This window comes from Bos grunniens, chromosome 12 (assembly GCF_055505025.1).
Source record: "Bos grunniens cultivar Pamir isolate PY7600 chromosome 12, Bosgru_T2T1.0, whole genome shotgun sequence".
Classification (NCBI taxonomy): Eukaryota; Metazoa; Chordata; class Mammalia; order Artiodactyla; family Bovidae; genus Bos; species Bos grunniens.
In genome coordinates this window covers 72,021,484-72,042,610 of record NC_141176.1, presented here as the reverse complement: position 1 = coordinate 72,042,610, position 21,127 = coordinate 72,021,484, and the positions used below count along the sequence as shown (strand labels likewise).

At 40.5% G+C, this 21,127-nt stretch overlaps 1 protein-coding gene across 1 annotated transcript in view; it reads right to left on the bottom strand.

Annotated features, from left to right (window-relative positions):
* The window catches only part of LOC147361882 (ATP-binding cassette sub-family C member 4-like), a 115,995-nt gene that overhangs the window by 33,552 nt on the left and 61,316 nt on the right, over positions 1 to 21,127 (bottom strand). Inside the window, exons 8-11 of the mRNA XM_086328423.1 lie at positions 16,673 to 16,769; positions 15,693 to 15,813; positions 14,828 to 14,901; positions 10,023 to 10,163 (exon numbers count right to left, since the gene is read on the bottom strand). Coding sequence (XP_086184549.1) covers positions 10,023 to 10,163; positions 14,828 to 14,901; positions 15,693 to 15,813; positions 16,673 to 16,769 — 433 coding nt within the window. The remainder of the gene's footprint in view (positions 1 to 10,022; positions 10,164 to 14,827; positions 14,902 to 15,692; positions 15,814 to 16,672; positions 16,770 to 21,127) is intronic.

Here is a 21,127-nt window from a genome sequence, read left to right as displayed (position 1 = left end):
CAAAGTAAACATTCATGTATTTTTACAGACATGCATAAATTGGAATAAAAGCTTATTTGATCGTATATTCAGGTTTTCTCTTGCAGGAAAAATTGTCAGTGAAGCTTTTGTAGAAAATGAATAAACAGACACAGTGATTTTCTTCCAAGCATATCTTCCATTTTCAAAATCCACGCACATATGGACACCTTATCTTTGACAAAGGAGGCAAGAATATACAATGGATTAAAGACAACCTCTTTAACAAGTGGTGCTGGGAAAAATGCCCAACCACTTGTAAAAGAACAAAAATAAACTCAAAATGGATTAAAGATCTAAACGTAAGACCAGAAACTATACAACTCCTAGAGGAGAACATAGGCAAAACACTCTCCGACATATATCACAGCAGGATCCTCTATGACCCACCTCCCAGAATATTGGAAATAAAATAAAAAATAAACAAATGGAACCTAATTAAACTTAAAAGCTTCTGCACAACAAAGGAAACTATAAGCAAGGTGAAAAGACAGCCTTCAGAATGGGAGAAAATAATAGCAAATGAAGCAACTGACAAACAACTAATCTCAAAAATATACAAGCAACTCCTACAGCTCAATTCCAGAAAAATAAATGACCCAATCAAATAATGGGCCAAAGAACTAAATAGACATTTCTCCAAAGAAGACATATAGATGGCTAACAAACATATGAAAAGATGCTCAACATCACTCATTATCAGAGAAATGCAAATCAAAACCACTATGAGTTACCATTTCATGCCAGTCTGAATGGCTGTGATCCAGAAGTCTACAAGCAATAAATGCTGGAGAGGGTGTGGAGAAAAGGGAACCCTCTTGCACTGTTGGTAGGAATGCAAACTAGTCCAGCCACTATGGAGAACAGTGTGGAGATTCCTTAAAAAACTGGAAATAGAACTGCCTTATGATCCAGCAATCCCACTGCTGGGCATACACACTGAGGAAACCAGAATTGAAAGAGACACATGTACCCCAATGTTCATTGCAGCACTGTTTATAACAGCCAGGACATGGAATCAACCTAGATGTCCATCAGCAGATGAATGGATAAGAAAGCTGTGGTACATATATACAATGGAGTATTACTCAGCCATTAAAAAGAATGCATTTGAATCATTTCTAATGAGGTGGATGAAACTGGAGCCTATTATACAGAGTCAAGTAAGCCAGAAAGAAAAACACCAATACAGTATACTAACGCATATATATGAAATTTAGAAAGATGGTAACAATAACCCTGTGTATGAGACAGCAAAAGAGACACTGATGTATAGAACAGTCTTTTGGACTCTGTGGGAGAGGGAGAGGGTGGGATGATTTGGGACAATGGCATTGAAATATGTACAATATCATATATGAAACGAGTCGTCAGTCCAGGTTCAATGAATGATACTGGATGCTTGGGGCTGGTGCACTGGGACGACCCAGAGGGATGCTATGGGGAGGGAGGAGGGAGGAGGGTTCAGGATGGGGAACACATGTATACCTGTGGCAGATTCATTTTGATATATGGCAAAACCAATACAATATTGTAAAGTTAAATAAAATAAAATAAAATAAAAAAGAAAATGTAACCAGGCACTTAATGTGTTAAGACATATTCACTGAAAAATTTGGTGTCTAACTTACCTATTGGATTTCTATTGAAGAACAATACTGGAGCTCTTAAAATGGTCTCCAACATCTTGTTGTGCAAAGTTCGTGAAGAATTAACAAGGATGTAGAATATCAATAGAGACCGTGTGATGCCAAAAAGGACAGTAGACACAGTTAACCCTGAAATAAAGAAGCATCACTCAGCACAAGATCTCTGTCTGATCCTCAACCATGCTAAAGTGTGGCAGGCAGTTTAAAAAGATACTGTGTATTTTATTCTATAAATACAATTTTTATAGACGTTTACATACATAGAATACAGAATAAAAAACACACATGTATATAAAGTAGATTCTTTAAGAGATTAATGCTTTCAAAAAATATACTTATAAATAAAAGTGTAAAAATTACTGTTTTCCTCCACTAAATAGAAACAACATGGGGGGAAATGTGTAAACTGCAGCTTAATTCTGGGCTTGCCTAATTCAATTACAAGTTCTAATAACATTTATAAGAAAGATAATTATACAAGTACCTGATCTTCCTTTTTCCACATTTCAAATCTCATTATTTACAACATGTCCCATAATCTAAAAGTAAGGTATGCTTTGGTGAAAGTGAAATTGTTAGGTGCTGAGTTGTGTCATACTCTTTACAACCCCATGGACTGTAGCCCCCAGGCTCCTCTGTCCATGGAATTCTCCAGGCAAGAATACCGGAGTGAGTGGGTTGCCATTCCCTTCTCCGATGCTTTGCTACCAGAAAAAGAATTAACAGGGAAAAGGAGACATGTTATACCATTTCCTTGTAATTTACAAGGAAATTTACTTCCATGTAAAGTAGCTTTTTAAGAACCTACTGTATAGCACAGGGAACTCTACTTGATTCTCTGTGGTGACCTAAGTGGAAAGGAAATCTAAAGATAGGATATATGTTCAATGGTTCACTTGGCTGTACAACAGAAACTAAAACAACATTGGAAAGCAACTATAATAAAAATTAATAAAAATTTAAAATAATACAAATAAACTATCTACTTCTATGCCCAAGTAGCTATAAAGAGTATGAAAAGACCATGTTAAGTTGCAAGTGGATAATCTCTTAAATAATTGAACTGAAAAAACTACAAATTATATTTTGACATGAGATAATCTAAACAAGATAATCTAAACTAATCACTCACTATTTTATAGAGCACCAAAGCATTTGTAAATAAATATAATCATTTAAATTTATGTCTTATTAATGACATAAAAGAGCACTATTATGCATATAAATATTAAAATAGCCCTCCAAACATCTCTTCAACTCACAATGCTGTATAGAGTGGAGATAACTTTGGAAATATATATTCCACCAAGTACTTTTTTCCATTCAGCTACCACATCAGTGTTATTTAATTTCTCAAAGCTGCTCAAATTCCTGAATTCCATCAACAGGAATTTGCCTTAGCCCTCCATCCTATATGAATGTGCAACAGAATCCCTTCCTTCTTCTTTAAGCCTTCATTGTCCACCAATTCAGAAGGTAAACAACTGGTAGATTCAAGTTTCTTATCAAGTGATCAATAAAATAAATACCAAATTTCAATGAGTGGATTTTTACATAATTTACTCTTTGTAGAAAGCTTGTAGAAGCATTTCCTGTGAGAATATTTCAATTTTTAGTTATTTAAAAAAAATTTTATTGGGGTATCAATGTTGTGTTAGTTTCTGCTGTTCAACAAAGTAAATCAGCTATACATATACATATATCCTTCATTCTTGGACCTCCCATCCCCCCATCCCTTCCCTCTCAGTCATCAGAGAGCACTGAGCTGAGCACCCTGTGCTATATAGCAGCTTCCCACTAGCTATCTGTTCTATACATGGTAGTGTATATATGTCAATACAAGTCTCCCAATTCATCTCCCTCACCTCCCCACTCCAGCTCTGTGTCCAAACATCTATTCTCTACATCTACAACTCTATTCATCCCCTTAAAACAGGTTCATCTGTACCATTTTTCTAGATTCCATATTGTTGTTCAGTCACCAAGTCATGTCCAACTCTTCACAACCCCATGGACTGCAGCACCCCAGGCTTCCCTGTCCCTCACCATCTCCTGGAGTTTGCCCAAGTTCATGAATCAGTGATGCTATCCAACCAGCTCATCCTCAGTCATGCTCTTCTACTTCTGCCTTCAACCTTTCCCAGCATCAGAGTCTTTTCCAGTGAGTCAGCTGTTTGCATCAGGTGGCCAAAGTATTGGAGCTTCAGCGTCAACATCAGTCCTTCCAATGAACACTCAGGACTGATCTCCTTTATGATGGGCTGGTTGGATCTCCTTGCAGTCCAAGGGACTCTGAAGAGTCTTCTCCAACACCACAGTTTGAAACCATCAATTCTTCAGAGCTCAGCCTTCTTTATTGTCCAGCTCTTACATCTGTACATGACTACTGGAAAGATAGCCTTGTGTGTACAGACCTTTGTCGGCAAAGTGATGTCTCTGCTTTTTAACACACTGTCTAAGTTTGTCATAGCTTTCCTGCCAAGAAGCAATTGTCTGCTAATTTCATGGCTACAGTCACCATCTGCAGTGATTTTAGAGCCCAAAAAGAGGAAATCCATCACTGCTCCCACATTTCCCCCTTCTGTTTGCCCTGAAGTGATGGGACTGGATGCCATGATCTTAGTTTCTTTAATATTCAGTTTTAAGTTGGCTTTTTCACCCTCCCTCTTCACTCTCATCAAGAGGCTCTTTAGTTCCTTTTTGATTTCTGCCATTAGAGTGGTATCACCCACATACCTGAGACTGATACTCTCCAGCAATCTTGACTCCAGCTTGTAACCCATGCGGCCCAGAATTTCACATGATGTGCTCTGTGTATAAGTTAAATAAACGGGGTGACAACAAACAGCCTTGTCATACTTCTTTCTCCATCCTGAACTAATCAGTTGTTCCATACAGGGTGCTAACTGTTGCTTCTTGACACACATACAGGTTTCTCAGGAGACAGGTAAGATGGTTTGGTACTCCCATCTCTTTAAGAGTTTCTCCAGTTTATTATGATCCACAGAGTCAAAGGCTTTAGCTTAGCCAGTGAAACAGAGGTAGATATTTTTTCTGGAATTCCCTTGCTTTCTCTATGATCCAGCAAATGTTGGCAATTTGATCTCTGGTTCCTCTGCCTTTATCAATGCAGCTTGGACATCTGGAAGTTCTTAGTTCACATGATGCTGAAACATAGCTTGAAGGATGTTGAGCATAACGTTACTAGCATGGGAGATGAGTGCAATTGTCTGGTGGATTGAACATTTTTTAGTACTGCCCTTCTTTGGAACTGGGATGAGGATTGACCGTTCCCAGTCCTGTGGCCACTGCTGGGTATTCGAAATTTGCTGACACATTGAGGGCAGCACTTTAATAGCATCATATTTTAGGATTTTAAATAGCTCTGCTGCAATTCCATCACCTCCACTACATTATAGGCAGCAGTGCTTCCTAAGGCCCACTTGACTTCACACTCCAGAATGTCTGGCTCTGCATGAGAGACTACATCATCATGGTTATCCAGGTCATTAAGATCTTTATTGTACAGTTCTTCTGTGTATTCTTTCCATCTCTTATTGATCGCTTCTACTTCCATTAGGTCTTTACTGTTTCTGTCCTTTATTGTGCCCGTCTTTGGATGAAATGTTCCTTTGATATTTCCAATTTCCTTGAAGAGATCTCTAGCCTTACCCTTTCTGTTGTTTTCCTCTATTTCTTTGTATTGTCCATTGAAGAAAGCCTTCCGGTCTCTCCTTGTTATTCCCTAGAACTCTGCATTTAGTTCTAAGAGGTCTTCTAGGTCTTCACAGAACTGGTCAACTTCAGCTTCTTCAGCATCAGGGGTTGGTTCATAGACTTGGATTACTGATATGTTGAATGGTTTGCCTTGGAAATAAATAGAGATCATTCTGTCATTTTTAAGGTTGCATCCAAGAACTGCATTTTGGGCTCTTGACTATGAGTGCTATTCCATTTCTTCAAAGTGATTCTTGCTGACAGCAGTAGATACAATGGTCATCTGAATTAAATTCACCCATTCCTGTCCATTTTAGTTCACTGATTCCTAAGATGTCTATGTTTACTCTTCCCATCTCCTGCTTGACCACATCCAATTCACCTGGATTCATAGACCTAACATTCCAGGCTTCTATGCAATACTGTTCTTTACAGCATCAGATTTTACTTTTCCCACCAGACACATCCACAACTGAGCGTCATTTTCACTTTGACCCAGCCACTTCATCCTGTCTGGAGCTATTAGTAGTTGTCTCCCACTCTTCCCCAGTAGCAGCTATGAATTAAAAGATGCTTACTCCTTGGAAGGAAAGTTATGACCAGCCTAGACAGCATATTAAAAAGCAGAGACATTACTTTGTCAGCAAAGATCCGTCTAGTCAAGCCTATGGTTTTTCCAGTGATCACGTGCAGATGTAAGAGTTGAACTATAAAAAAAAGCTGAGTGCAGAAGAATTGATGCTTTTGAACTGTGGTGTTGGAGAAGACTCTTGAGAGTGCCTTGGACTGCAAGGAGATTCAACCAGTCCATCCTAAAGGAGATCAGTCCTGGGTGTTCATTGGAAGGACTGATGTTGAAGCTGAAATGCCAATACTTTGGCAACCTGATGTGAAGAGCTGACTCATTGGAAAAGACCCTGATGCTGGGAAAGATTGAAGGAAGGAGGAGAAGGGGACGACAGAGGATGAGATGGTTGGATGGCATCACCAACTCAATGGACATAGGTTTGGGTGGACTCCAGGAGTTGGCGATGGGCAGGAGGCCTGGCATGCTGTGGTTCATGGGGTCACAAAGAGTCAGACACGAATGAGCGACTGAACTGATTTGAACTTCCCCAGTAGCATATTGGACATCTTCTGACCTGGGGGCTAATCTTTTGGCATCCTATCTTTTTGCCTTTTTATGCAGTTCATGGGTTTCTCATGGCTAGTACACTGGAGTGGTTTGCCATTCCCTCCTCCAGTGAATCCCATTTTGTCATAACTCTGCACTATGACCTGCCTGTCTTAGGTGGCCCTACATGGCATAGCTCATAGCTTCATTGAGTTATGCCAGCCCCTTCACCATGCAGTGATCCATGAAGAGGCTAGATTCCATATATATGCATTAATTCAAGTATTTTTTTTTTCTGTTTTTCTCTTTCTGACTTACTTTACTTGTATGACAGACTCTAGGTCCATCCACATCTTGACAAACGACCCAATTTCATTCCTTTCTATGGATAAGTAATATTCCAGTGTACATGGGTGTTTTTCACTCAGTCATGTTCAACTCTTTGCAATCCCATGGACTGAATCTGGCCAGGCTCCTCTGTCCATGGAATTCTCCAGCATGAATACTGGAGTAGGTTGCCATGCCCTTATCTAGGAGTTCTTCCTGACCCAGGGATTGAACCCAGGTCTCCCTCATTGCAGGCAGATTCTTTACCATTTGAGATATTGGGAAGCCACCCTTCCCCCGACCTAGTGTGTGTGTGTGTGTGTGTGTGTACATATATACCATTAATGAAATGAAAAGACAGTCCTGTGAATGGGAGAAAATAATTACAAAATAAGTAACTGACCAGGGATTAATCGCCACAATATACAAACAGCTCATGCAGCTTAATAAAAAATTTTTTTAAAAAAGCAATCAAAAAGTGGGCAGAAGATCTATATACACCTTTCTCCAAAGAAGACATACAGATGGTCAAGAGGCAAATGAAAAGATGCTCAATACCCTTATTAGAGAAATGCAGATCAAAACTCTGATAAGGTATTACCTCACACAATAAATGCTAGAGAAAGTGTGGAAAAAGGGAACCTTCTTTCACTGTTAGTAGGAATGTAAATTGCTACAGTCACTATGGAGAACAGGATGGAGGTTCCTTTAAAAACAGAACCATCATACGACCCAGCAATCCCACCACTGGGCATATATCCTGAGAAAACCATAATTCAAAAAACACATGCACCCCAGTGTTCATAGCAATACTATTTACAAAAGCTAGGACATGTAAGCAACCTAAATATCCATCAACAGATGAATGGAGAAAGAAGGCATTTAAAGTTTTTGTTAAAGACAACCTTTAAATAGTATGTAATGCTATGCTATATGTATTCTAAATACTCTTGTGAATAGAGACAATCATGATAATATTAGTCTGGCAAGCCAAAGTATCAATTAATCACACAGTTGGGGAGGAGATAACAGTGATCTCAGGGTAAGAAAGAGGAGGAATCCTAATCCCAGACAATGCACTTCCCCTGCTTAGCTTCTCTAGTTATTAGTGAAGTCCAAGTAATGAGCAGTGTGGAAAGGGGAGCTTTGCATACCTGGGAGGGAATAATGCTTTAATCTGGGACCCATGCTGCCAGAGGATTTCATAAAAGGTCAATAAAAGCCAAGGTTTATTCAGACAGAATTGGAACAACCTGAACCACAGGGTGGGGATCCATTTCTAATCCCCTTGCCAATCCATACAGCGATGTAAAATTTAGTTAAAGCACCTATTAGAATACACAAAAGTTACATATTTCCGGTGGCTGATTTTCTCAATATTCAACCCTGGTTTAATTACTAAAATCCAGTATGGACCAAATTAAGAGTCTCCATTCAACCTCTTTTCTTCTAGTAGATCTTTAAAATAACTATTTAAATTAATTCATAGAGTAAATGTGTTTCAGACACTTAGTCTGTTAAGACATTACTGAATTACTCTGGAAGCCCTTGTTGCTCACACAGACTCATTATAAGCACCTTAAACTCAGATACAATGGAGCAGATAACTCAACTTTACCTGAATAAACTCCTAAGTACCAGTTCATAACGAACACTACGTCTTCATGTTCTTTTACATATCTCCCAAAATACAGATCATTTTGTACATTTGCCCTATGGAACAGGAAATAAAAAATATTACACTAAAGATATACATAAAATTTACACAAATATCACCAATAAATTACTTCAAGAAATGTATTTTATGCTGGAAAGTGTTTCCCAGTTCACAAGGCCCTCTGTGTGTCTTCCTTTTAAAAATCTTAATCATGACTTTCAGTTTTCAAAATTATCTGTGAAGACAGACTTAGAAAATGAACTTATGGTTGCCAAGGGGAAGGATAGATAGAATGTTTGGATGCTCATGCACACACTGCTATATTTAAAACAGGTAAACAACAAGGTCTTATTGTATAGCACGTGGAATTCTGCCCAATGGTATGTGGCAGCCTGGATGGGAGGGAAGTTTGGGGGAGAATGGGTACGTGTATATGTATGGCTGCATCCCTTCACTGTTCATATGAAATTATCACAACATTGTTGATCGGCTATATTGCAATACAATATTAAAAGTTCAAAAAAAGAAAAAGAATTGTCTGTGAAGAAGCTGCTACAGGGAGGGACATGGGGAGAGACCACAGGGGGATCACACATCACCCACAGGAACTTTCATCTTTCTTCAGGAAAACTACCTGAGGGTCAGAAGAGGAGGCTGAACAAGCCCAATCTCACCCCCTGACTCTGTGGGAAAGGGGGCTTCATGTAGATTTCACAGCACTTAGGGTCAGACCAGGAATCACTCACCAGAATGCAAGCCACCAGTCCTGCAGGACATAGGCAACCTGGAGCAAGAAACAACAGTCACTCATACACTGACATCACTGAGCCTCACACCCTGCTCACTAGGACGGGGGACAGAAAGGCTCCAGAACACGGAGATGGTCCTTCTGGCTCAGGTCTGTGCCAAGCCCCACACCCCAGATGACCACAGGTCAGGGGAGGGCATCTTACAACTTAATATGCTTAAAAGAAATCCCCTTTTCCCTAGAAGACTTTGCTCTCCAAATATAATGTACGTCAATGCAAATTCAAGTCGACTGCCAAAAGCAAGTAATAACAGAACAAATGCTGGGATTTTTCGAAGCAAAAAGCTTGACAAGTACAGTGATGGTCAGTTCTGGGTGTCAGCTTGGCTGGGCCAGTCTCCAGTGATTCAACCAAACACTCATCTAGATGTTGCTGGGAATGTATTTTGTGGATGTGGTTCACATCCATCATCAGAACTTCTGGAGAGGAGACCACCCTAAACACTGTGGTGGCCTCGTCCAGTCAGATGAAGGCTTGAAGAACAAAATCTGAGGCTTCCTGGTGGAGGAAGAAATTCTGCTTCAAAACAGCAGGGTCAGCTCCTGCCTGAGATTTCAGTCTGCAGGCCTGCCTTTCTGGTTTCACATTCACCCAGATAGGCCCACAAATGCATGAGCCAACTCTTTGAGATAAATCTAATACACATTTTTAAAAATAATTATAAAACACAGTATAAATAGTATGTAAATATAAACCTGAGTGCACAAACCAAATTAAACACCCTTACATACCTGAGCTGCGATGTTTACTAGAATAAGGAAGATGATGACAGGCCAGTCAGCACCAGCTGTGAAGTAATTCTCATAGGTCTTAAAACCAAATTTTCCTTCCAAATGGTCCTCTAGAGGTAGTGTAACCTGTATATTCTCAGTCTAGAAGGGGAATATGGTAGTGAGATGAAATTTTAAAAAATGAACCCCAAATGTGAAGAGTTCAACAATGTCCTCCACTGCAAGGCTGTGAGAAACACACATTTCATACACTGGGGTAGGAGTGCAGGATGGTCCATCTCCTACGGAGAAGGGTGTGGGAATATCTAGCCAAATCACATATGTGTTTACACTTGGACCCAGCCCTCCCACTTCTAGGAATCTACTAGAAGTAAGGAAATGTCATTCGCATGAGGTTATTCACTTTTGGGTAGCTTTGCTTAAAATAGAACATGACTCTCAACACACACACAACAAAATCAATTAACATATAAATGCAGAAGCTTCCTCTAAAATAACACACAAAACGATATGGAGCTAAAGTATCCCTCTAGATGACTTGTGTCATTCAATGATAGAAACATAAAACATACTTGGGGCCCAAAATACTAGCCAAATACAGTAAACTGAATTCACAGAGAGAGCTGGAGTAATATGAGTTTGGATAGCACAGTGCAAGATGTGATCTGAATCTATTTGGTTCCTAAGTTTCAGAGTGATTCCTGAGTTTAGAAAATTAACAGCTAATCCAAATACTTATCAGAGTCATTCCAGGGTCCTGGGTTTGGATATTGAGGGTTTGGTTATCAAGGGAATATCTGTGTATGTTTTTAAGGGAGATCTAGTGCATTTCTGTCTGGAGGACTTAGAATGCATTGTAGCATCACAGGAGCCTAGTGTGTCTTTGGCTCTCTCCTGGCCACTGGGATTCAAGGTTGATAAAATGTGCTTTTATCTTGAAGGGTAAGAAAGGAAGATGGAAACTAACACCAAAGTGTCTACCATGTGTCAGGTCCTTTGCCCACATTACCTCTAACCTATCACAAACCATCTGATACCGAGGCAAAATACTACCATCAGTCACCTGCAGTGCCAGAACATTCCAACATATAGGAAAAGTAGCTGATTTAACGTGGCAACAGCAAGACTCAGTCTAAGGGTGGTCTTCACATTAAGCCTCTGGATGTATAAGGGAAGCCAGGGGCCACCAGCATGAGTAGGATGTAACCTGGTAAACTGAAGAGTCTTCAATCAGTGTGAGCCACATTCACTCAGAAATTCATAGCAGTGTACCCACTACTGATCTCCATAAGATGCTCCAATCTACACTCAAAGGGGAACCCCAAGCAGGCTTGCTCCCCACATGATCTTCTAACTCTACCAATTCCATGGAACAAGACTTTGGGAACCTTAGGGTCGACTTTGGGACAAATGAAGATGCCACGAGCAGAGCAGACTGAAGGTCCCTGAGACCACCAAGGGCAGACAGACCCAGGCACACTGCAGAATGAGAAACTCACTTCTTGGTCTTCTGGAGCTGCATCTTTCAACGAGGGTCTGGGAGACTGGAGAGACTGAACAAAAGACTCAGAGATCACAGTGGGAGTTCCTGGAACTGGAGATGGTTCAGACTGCTCATTCCCCTTCTCAAAAAGGGAAAAAATATCTACCCCAGCGTTCAGGAACTCAGAATAAGTTCCTCTTTCCACCATTTTGCCCTAAAATTTTAAAAAAAAATGAGAGAAATTAATTTACATTTGATAATATTAAACCAACCTAAATACTAATCAAAAAAAGTTATCTGGGCTTAAATTATGATTTTTATTTAAAATAAAATGTTGCCTCCCCAGGAGCTTTTCAATAACCAACACTTCTCTCAGAAGAATGTCTTGACCATCTCTTGGTCCCCTCTGCTCTGTCACCAAAGGGCTGTTGGTTAGAGATGCTCTTGAAAGACAAGAGAGATAAGAGGTGTAGAGCCAAGTCTTCTAGGTGGCTTGCCCAGGTCACTCTACCTCTGGCCTCTGATTCTCAACATACATACCTACATGGCTGCTCTTGTTAGTACAGTGTTGATTCTCTGGAAATAAGCCGCATGCATGCAGCTTGCTTCATCTGAGGATAATGTCACCACCAGAATGGCTGCTCTGACCATTTGCTTGGTGTCTTTCTCATGGCTTTTTGAACAAGGAGGCTGGGCACCCTAAAAATATTCCCACCTCTACAGCATGGTTTATGCCTTGGTGTGATGTGCCCTGGAATACTTTTCACTTCACATTTGTAAGTAGAAAGATAAGTGCCTAACTTATCCCAGTCCATAAGATTTAAAAATTGTCCTCAGTGTCTTGAAGTTTTGCACAAAATTCTCTCTGAATTTTACACCTGGCACAAGTTAATGGTGGACGCCATAGTCAGCTCTTAATACAGGTCCAAAATACTGAATGTATCATATCATTAGCTGCCTGGTTATATTGACTTCCTAGCTCCTCTTGTACACTACTGCAAATCCCTTAGGAATGAGAGCTCTGGGATTGGTGACACAACCTGAAGTGGCATTACAAGCCTTTGCTTGAACCAGAGCAACTCCTCTGCCCCGAGGAAGCTTAGTATAGATGTCACTGAAGCAGGCTGTGGTCATCCTAAGATCTGTCCTTATGCATCTCTTCATCCATATATCTGTCCTTGGCTGATTCTGACTCACTGCTTGCTTGCTTCTTTCCTTGCTTTGGAAGGCTATCCAAGATGTATACACACTACTTTAGGAAGGGAATTGCTTACAAAAAAAAAAAAAAAAAAACTGCAAAGGGTTTGGGAAGAGTGCTTAAGAAAGAGTAGCCAGGCTGGATGACTCAAGTATAAATGAGAGAGGATTTCATAGAGAAGTATCAGTGTGACTTTGTGATCAAGTGATATAGGAATTTTATAAAAGGGAAGAATTGTCCAACACTGGTCTATTAGTGAGGTACTTCAGAGGCTCCTTGACCTGCATATTTAAAGTTCCTAAGATGATGGCTTTTTCCTCCTTTTGGCTGTGTAGCAAACTGTTTTAATCCACAGTTGTGCCTTATTGTTCCATTAAAATTGTATTCTTCAATCCATCAATAAATACTTGTGGTTAAAACAAAACAAAACAAAAAAAATGATCCCTGGGTCTAAATTTCTTGTTGAGAAATTTAGTTCAGTCAGCTAAGGACAGAACTGAGCATTGTGTTCTCTGCCAAACCCTGTCCCTGTGTCAGTTGCTGGGTGATGTGAAAGAAATGTGTGTTCACATGTTAAAAATGGAGGCCATTGACATGACTACCCTGGGCACTTAGGGAAGTAAGAAGTACAGATGTTGGTGGCAGGATCGGCACAGACTTTAGACAACATGGGGATTGAGAGAAGCCTCATGTGACAATTCCAGGAAAGAAATTTAAACTTAACCCAGAGGTGGGCACAAGCACATCTGCATACAGGTAAGAGTCACTCATGAAATCTTCACTGACCACTGTCACTGTCACACTATCATGTGCCTGGCTGGAATAATAGGAACCAGCCCCGGACAGAAAACCCATGAGAGGCCTCTCATGGTCTCTACAACTGCCCCACACACTCAGCAAGTTCCCAACTGAAAATTAAATATTCCACCTTTTAAAGTAATTAAACAAGGAGGCCATGGGTCTGGGGTGGCTCTAAAGCCTTAGCAGTCTGTGCCCACAAACCAAAACCTAAGCCAGAATCAATGCACTCAGGATCCAAGAAAAAACTTATGAACAATCAACCACATGCAGCCAACTAGGTTTCCTCAAATCAGGCAACTGCTTAAGCTACATCTAATCAAATCATTATCTTTGAACACATGTGACACATGCTTGCAGTTTCCCTCCCTTACAAAGTCATATAAAATAATGTGCATATGTTTCACTAGTTTCTGACCCCATGAAACCAGACTCAGCTGATTCCCTCAGTAGCAAACAAAACATCAGAGGAAAAAAATCTCAGGACGCAAAACTCATCAATTGAGAGCAGCTGTGGTTAAGGCAGCTCAGGTGGAGGGAGATGGCCCAGGACCCTCGCTGGGACCCCTCCCACCGTCTCCCCCAAGGGGGTCCACTGGGAGAAATGCAAGGAAGCATCTAGGTACTCTCTGATACTGAAGAACTAAAAAATTGTACAGAATGTATTGTGTCTTGTTCCACTTGGAAGGCAAAATTCACACATCTCTTTAATGAAATCACCACTCACCACATCAAACCTGTAATATACACAATGAAATGACTGGTAGTACAAAGACAGCAATTTCTCTCAGCAGTCAAGCACTGAAAATTCCAGGGGACAAGGGAGCAGCCATCCCCTCTCTGCTGTGAGGGAGGGACCAGACAAACAGTGAGGATGGTCCCCAATTCATCCAGGAGTGCTCACCAGTGGAAAATAGTTGTTTTGTTAATACTAAAATTGGGGATAGTATCCTGAAAGGAAGCAATAAGGGGACCCCAAAACATCTAGGGACTGGCTAAATAGGTTATTCTCCTGCCCACTGAGCCTGTGCTCATAACAATGTCAACATTGCAGTTTACACACTAGAATCCCCCCTCTGCACATGAAATCAACTGCCCTCAACCTTGCAAATCTTAGCCCCTTCTAGAGGAGTGGAGAAAGAGTTGACACATGGAACTGCTTCCAGAGAGACAGGGGTTCTGTAATTTAATAATCTTTCTTGGAGCAGAAATTCATTTCAGAAGTCAGGGATCTGACCAAGGGCCTGTGGAACAGTCAGGAGTTAACAACAAAGGGGCTGAGACCCAGAGGCAAACAAGCCAAGGAGTGAAGCATTGAACACCCACCAAGTCTGCAAACTTCTCACTAATCTCCACACCTCCCCCGGTCATGCTAGGAGTTGCGGCTTGGATGGTGTCCCCTCCTCAAAAAGATAAGTTCACACATGACACCTGTGAACATGACCTTATTTGGAAACAGGATCTTTGCAGATGTAATCAAGTTAAGATGAGGTCACCCTGGAACAGGGTGACCCTATATCCAGTAAGACTGATGTCATTATGAGAAGAGAAGAAACCCAGACAGACACGGGGACAATGGCCATGTGACCTCAGAGGCAGAGACCACAGCTCTGCAGCTGGAAGCCAAGGAACACAAGGAAGGCCAGTGAACACCAGAAGCTGGAGGAAAGGATTCTCCCCTGGAGCCTTCATGGAGAGCACGGCCCTGCTAGCACCTGGATTTAGAACCCGTAGCCTCCAGAGCAGGGAGATGATAAACTTCTGCTATTTTAAGTCACCCAGTTTGCAGTACTTAGTTAAGGCAGCTCTAGAAACTGATACTCTAGCCTGAGCTCACACTTCTGTCTCCTCAGCTTTACTAAGACTTGTAACTGCTCCTGCTGTTCTGCTTCCAGTGACAATCAGAAGACTCTCTTAGCTCCCACCTCCTTCCTCTTCTATGGACTGTCCAAGGCTTCCGTCTCACTTCCGGACCCACAGCTCAGATACCAGCTCCCTCCCATTCCCCTGCTCACTCTCCTCAGACACGCTGGTCTTCCTGCCATTCCTCCAATCTGCCAGGTCAGCTCCTTCTTAGGACCCCCTGCCTTAGACCCCCTCACCCAGGTGACTGTGTGACCCCCCACCTTCATGTCACTCAGACCCTGTGAGGCACCAGATCCTCAGGGAGGCAGCCAGGATGTCAGCCCACCTCTCTCTGTCACATCCTCCCCATAAGAACAGGAGCCCGTTGAGGGCAGGGCCTTGTCCTCCTGCTGCACAGGCTCCCACACGTATTGGGCACACAGAGACATGGGCAGGGAGACCAGCAACTGGAGACACCAGCAGAGTGGGCATCTCTGACCCGGGTGCTCAGTTACCCAACCTCGCTTCCTGTGTTAATGGAAGATGCTCTTGAAGCAAACTATATGACAATCACCTGGATACAAACAGATCTAAGTATCTCTAATTTCTAAGTAATACACTTTGCCTTAAGTCATGAAAGAAGAAAATAACAAATTCTAAATAAAATTACATCATTACACTTAATAGATTTCATTAGAAGAGTGATGATTCAGTAACCTAGGTTTTATGTGGCTTAGAGTGCGAAAGAAAGTGAAAGTCATGCAGTTGTGTCTGACTCTTTGTGACCTCATGGACTATACAGTCCATGGAATTCTCCAGGCCAGAATACTGGAGTGGGTAGCCTTTCCCTTCTCCAGGGGATCATCCAAACCTAGGGATTGAACCCAGGTCTCCCACATTACAGGCGGATTCCTTACCAGCTGAGCCACAAGGGAAGCCCTAGAGTGTTGGCTTAGAGTGTAGTAGTGATATTTCGGGGCTTTCCAGATGGCACTAGTGGTAAAGAACCTGCCTGCCAATGAGACAGTGTTCGATGGTAAGAGACTCAGTTTCAGTTCCTGGGTCGGGAAGATCCCCTGGAGGAGGGCATGGCACCCCTGTCCAGTGTTCTTGCCCAGGAAATCCCATGAACAGAAGAGCCTGGTGGGCTACAGGTCTTTGGATTCATTCTCCAAGGCATGAACAGGAACTCTGAGAAGAAGGGGACGTAAAACTCAGGGAGAAGAGGGTGTTTACCATGAATGCAAGGAGAGTGACTTGCGGGGATGTCTGTCCTTCAACACACCTGAGTGGTAGCAATTCCACAGACTTCTAGAAATTACTTACATCTCTCAGTATCAGAATCTGACTTGCATCTTTTAGGTACTGCAACTGATGAGTCACTAAGACTGTGATCTTCTCCTTTAAGGCCTGACGAACACACCTACAAATGTAAAAGGTACAGTATGCAAAAGCACATTAATGGGGGTGTTTCAAACTGGAAACTTATATTTTGAAAAGAATAAGACAAAAACTACACAGCAGTCAAAGATCTGCAGTTTAAATACCAAATCAATAACAAATATTAAATAAACAATTAATAATTAATAATTAATAAAATTAATAAAATAATTAAATAAAAATTAATAATAAATCAATTAATCCAATTAGGTTCTTAAATTTATCAGCAGCAAATTTGAATCTAACTCTGCTTTAAAAAGCAGTCCAGTGAAGGCAGCACCAACAGCTAAGGTTTTTTTCCTAAAACTCAGCTTAACAATTATGTACATGTTTCATAAAGAAAAACAACTAATACTGAGATTCCAAAATTCTACTGAACTAAAATACTATGTTATTGCTATGTAGGAATGGGAGGAGAGGGATCTATGTCATATTAAAATGTCATATGTCATATAAAAATACATTTTTATATGTAATTGTACATAGACTTACATAATTCTATGTAATTATAATTAATGATATAAATATTAACAACAAAACTAATGGATTCTTGGTAATCTTTGCCACAGTGCATTTGCTAGACACTTGTTTTCAAAGAACATTAGATAAAAAATGAATGCCAGCATGGCCTCCATTAGTTTCTGCAATATTCCCAGTTCCATCCAGGAAGGAAGTCTTCTTCCATTAGGACTGAACACTTTCCAAACATGAAAATAAAATGAACAGAATCCAAATGGCCCAAATCACTGTGGAAATCTCCCAAGGTTTCAGAGCACGTGCCAGTTCTCTATAGTCAAAATCCCCCTCACTATTCAACCTTAAATTTTTTTTCACGGAAAAAAAACTGTTCCTACATGTTAAATGCAGACCCCTAACAACTCATCCCCAATCTAACCCCAAAGGGTCCACAACCCCTCTAGGAAAGCAAGTGTCCAGGTCTGGGGCCCTGGTGACCACGGGCAAGTTTCCAGGCAGATATTCTGAGATCCCGAGCCACTTGCAGAGCAAATCTCAGGAACCTGGGACAGAGTTCAGCCTGTGAGTGAGTCAGATGGAGAGTCTGGAGGCCGCAGACTGCTGCTCAGTCCCTCTCATGTGCCTGATGACGTTGGACAAGAGACTAAACCTCAGTTTCTCCACCTCAGAACAACGTCAATGACAACTCATCCATACCTTCTAAGAAATCAAACCACCAATACACTCAGTGAACATCAGTCCCTTTTTCTATTCCTCCCTAACTACAAATGGTCATGTGCTCTGGACTCAGGACAGCAAAGTCCTAAGGGGATACTCTGGACACTGCGTCTGTGATCAGAAGCAAGACTCCAGGATGTAGACACATACATCATTGCTTCATTAAGTCCAAAAGGATTCATCTTACTCTTTAACATGTGTTAGTTCAGCATTCATACTAGGTTTCTTGACTAACGCTTTTTTTCCAGATATAGTACTAAAGCATTTAAATAGAATTTTTTCTCTTTAATTAATAGTTACCTGCCAGTAGTTCCTGAAGGTGGATGTTAATTAAACCCAATGGGCTGTTATGTCCAAGATGGACCAACACAAAAGTTTTTAAATGTTTTCTTAACACTCCATTACAGATAAGGTAACATAAATAATTACAATGAAGTGATCAGTCGATTTTTTTTGACTGTGTGGATCACAATAAAATGTGGAAAATTCTGAAAGAGATGGGAATACCAGACCACCTGACCTGCCTCTTGAGAAACCTATATGCAGGTCAGGAAGCAACAGTTAGAACTGGACATGGAACAGCAGACTGGTTCCAAATAGGAAAAGGAGTACATCAAGGCTGTATATTGTCACCCTGCTTATTTAACTTATATGCACAGTACATCATGAGAAACCCTGGGCTAGAAGAAGCAAAAGGTGGAATCAAGATTGCTGGGAGAAATATCAATAACCTCAGATATGCAGATGACACCACCCTTATGGTAGAAAGTGAAGAGGAACTAAAAAGCCTCTTGATGAAAGTGAAAGAGGAGAGGGGGAAAACTGGCTTAAAGCTCAATACTCAGAAAACTAAGATCATGGCATCTTGTCCCATGACTTCATGGAAAATAGATGGGGAAACAGTGGAAACAGTGTCAGACTTTATTTTGGGGGGCTCCAAAATCACTGCAGATGGTGACTGAACCAATGAAATTAAAAGATGCTTACTCCTTGGAAAGAAAGTTATGAACAACCTAGATAGCATATTTGGAGAAGGCAATGGCACCCCACTCCAGTACTCTTGCCTGGAAAATCCCATGGATGGAGGAGCCTGGTAGGCTGCAGTCCATGCTAAGGGTCAAACAAGACTGAGAGACTTCACTTTCACTTTTCACTTTCATGCATTGGAGAAGGAAATGGCAACCCATTCCAGTGTTCTTGCCTGGAGAATCCCAGGGATGGGGGAGCCTGGTGGGCTGCCGTCTATGGGGTCACACAGAGTCAGACACAACTGAAGTGACTTAGCAGCAGCAGATAGCATATTAAAAATTCCAACATATGGAGGCTGAACAACACCCTGCTGAATAACCAAAAAATCACAAAAGAAATAAAAAATATATGCATAGAAATGAATGAAAATGAAAACACAACAACCCAAAACCTGTGGGACACTGTAAAAGCAGTGTTAAGGGCAAAGTTCATAGCCATACAGGCATACCTCAAGAAACAAGAAAAAAGTCAAATAAAAAACCTAACTCTACACCTAAAGCAACTAGAAAAGGAAGAAATAAAGAACCCCAGTGTTAGTAGAAGGAAAGAAATCTTAAAAATTAGGGCAGAAATAAATGCAAAACAAACAAGAGAGACCAGAGCAAAAATCAACAAAGCCAAAAGCTGGTTCTTTGAAAGATAAATAAAATTGACAAACCATTAGCCAGACTCATCAAGAAACAAAGGGAGAAAAATCAAATCAATAAAATTAGAAATGAAAATGGAGAGATCACAACAGAAGACACAGAAATACAAAGGATCATAAGAAACTACTATCAGCAATTATATGCCAATAAAATGGACAACGTGGAAGAAATGGACAAATTCTTAGAAAAGTACAACTTTCCAAAACTGGACCAGGAAGAAATAGAAAATCTTAACAGACCAATCACAAGCACGGAAATTGAAACTGTAATCAAAAATCTTCCAGCAAACAAAAGCCCAGGTCCAGATGGCTTCATAGCTGAATTCTACCAAAAATTTACAGAAGAGCTAAAACCTATCCTACTCAAACTCTTCCAGATAATTGCAGAGGAAGGTAAACTTCCAAACTCATTCTATGAGGCCACCATCACCCTAATACCAAAACCTGACAAAGATGCCACAAAAAAGAAAACTACAGGCCAATATCACTGATGAACATAGGTGCAAAAATCCTTAACAAAATTCTAGCAATCAGAATCCAACAACACATTAAAAAGATCATACACCATGACCAAGTGGGCTTTATCCCAGGGATGCAAGGATTCTTCAATATCCGCAAATCAATCAATGTAATACACCACATTAACAAATTGAAAAATAAAAGCCATATGATTATCTCAATAGATGCAGAGAAAGCCTTTGACAAAATTCAACATCCATTTATGATAAAAACTCTCCAGAAGCAGGAATAGAAGGAAAATATCTCAATATAATAAAAGCTATATATGACAAACCCACAGCAAACATTATCCTCAATGGTGAAAAATTGAAAGCATTTCCCCTAAAGTCAGAAACAAGACAAGGGTGCCCACTTTCACCACTACTATTCAACATAGTTTTGGAAGTTTTGGCCACAGCAATCAGAGCAGAAAAAGAAATAAAAAGAATCCAAATTGGAAAAGAAGAAGTAAAACTCTCACTGTTTGCATATGACATGATCCTCTACATAGAAAACCCTAAAGACGCCACCAGAAAATTACTAGAGCTAATCAATAAATATAGTAAAATTTCAGGGTATAAAATCAACACACAGAAATCCGTTGCATTCCTATACACTAATAAGGAGAAAATAGAAATAGAAATTAAGGAAACAATTCCATTCACCATTTCAATAAAAAGAATAAAATACTTAGGAATATATCTACCTAAACAAACTAAAGACCTATATAAAGAAAACTATAAAACACTGGTGAAAGAAATCAAAGAGGACACTAATAGATGGAGAAATATACCATGTTTATGGATCTGAAGAATCAATATAGTGAAAATGAGTATACTACCCAAAGCAATCTATAGATTCAATGCAATCCCTATCAAGCTACCAATGGTATTGTTCACAGAGCTAGAACAATTAATTTCACAATTTGTATGGAAATACAAAAAAAAAAAAAATCGAATAGCCAAAGCAATCTT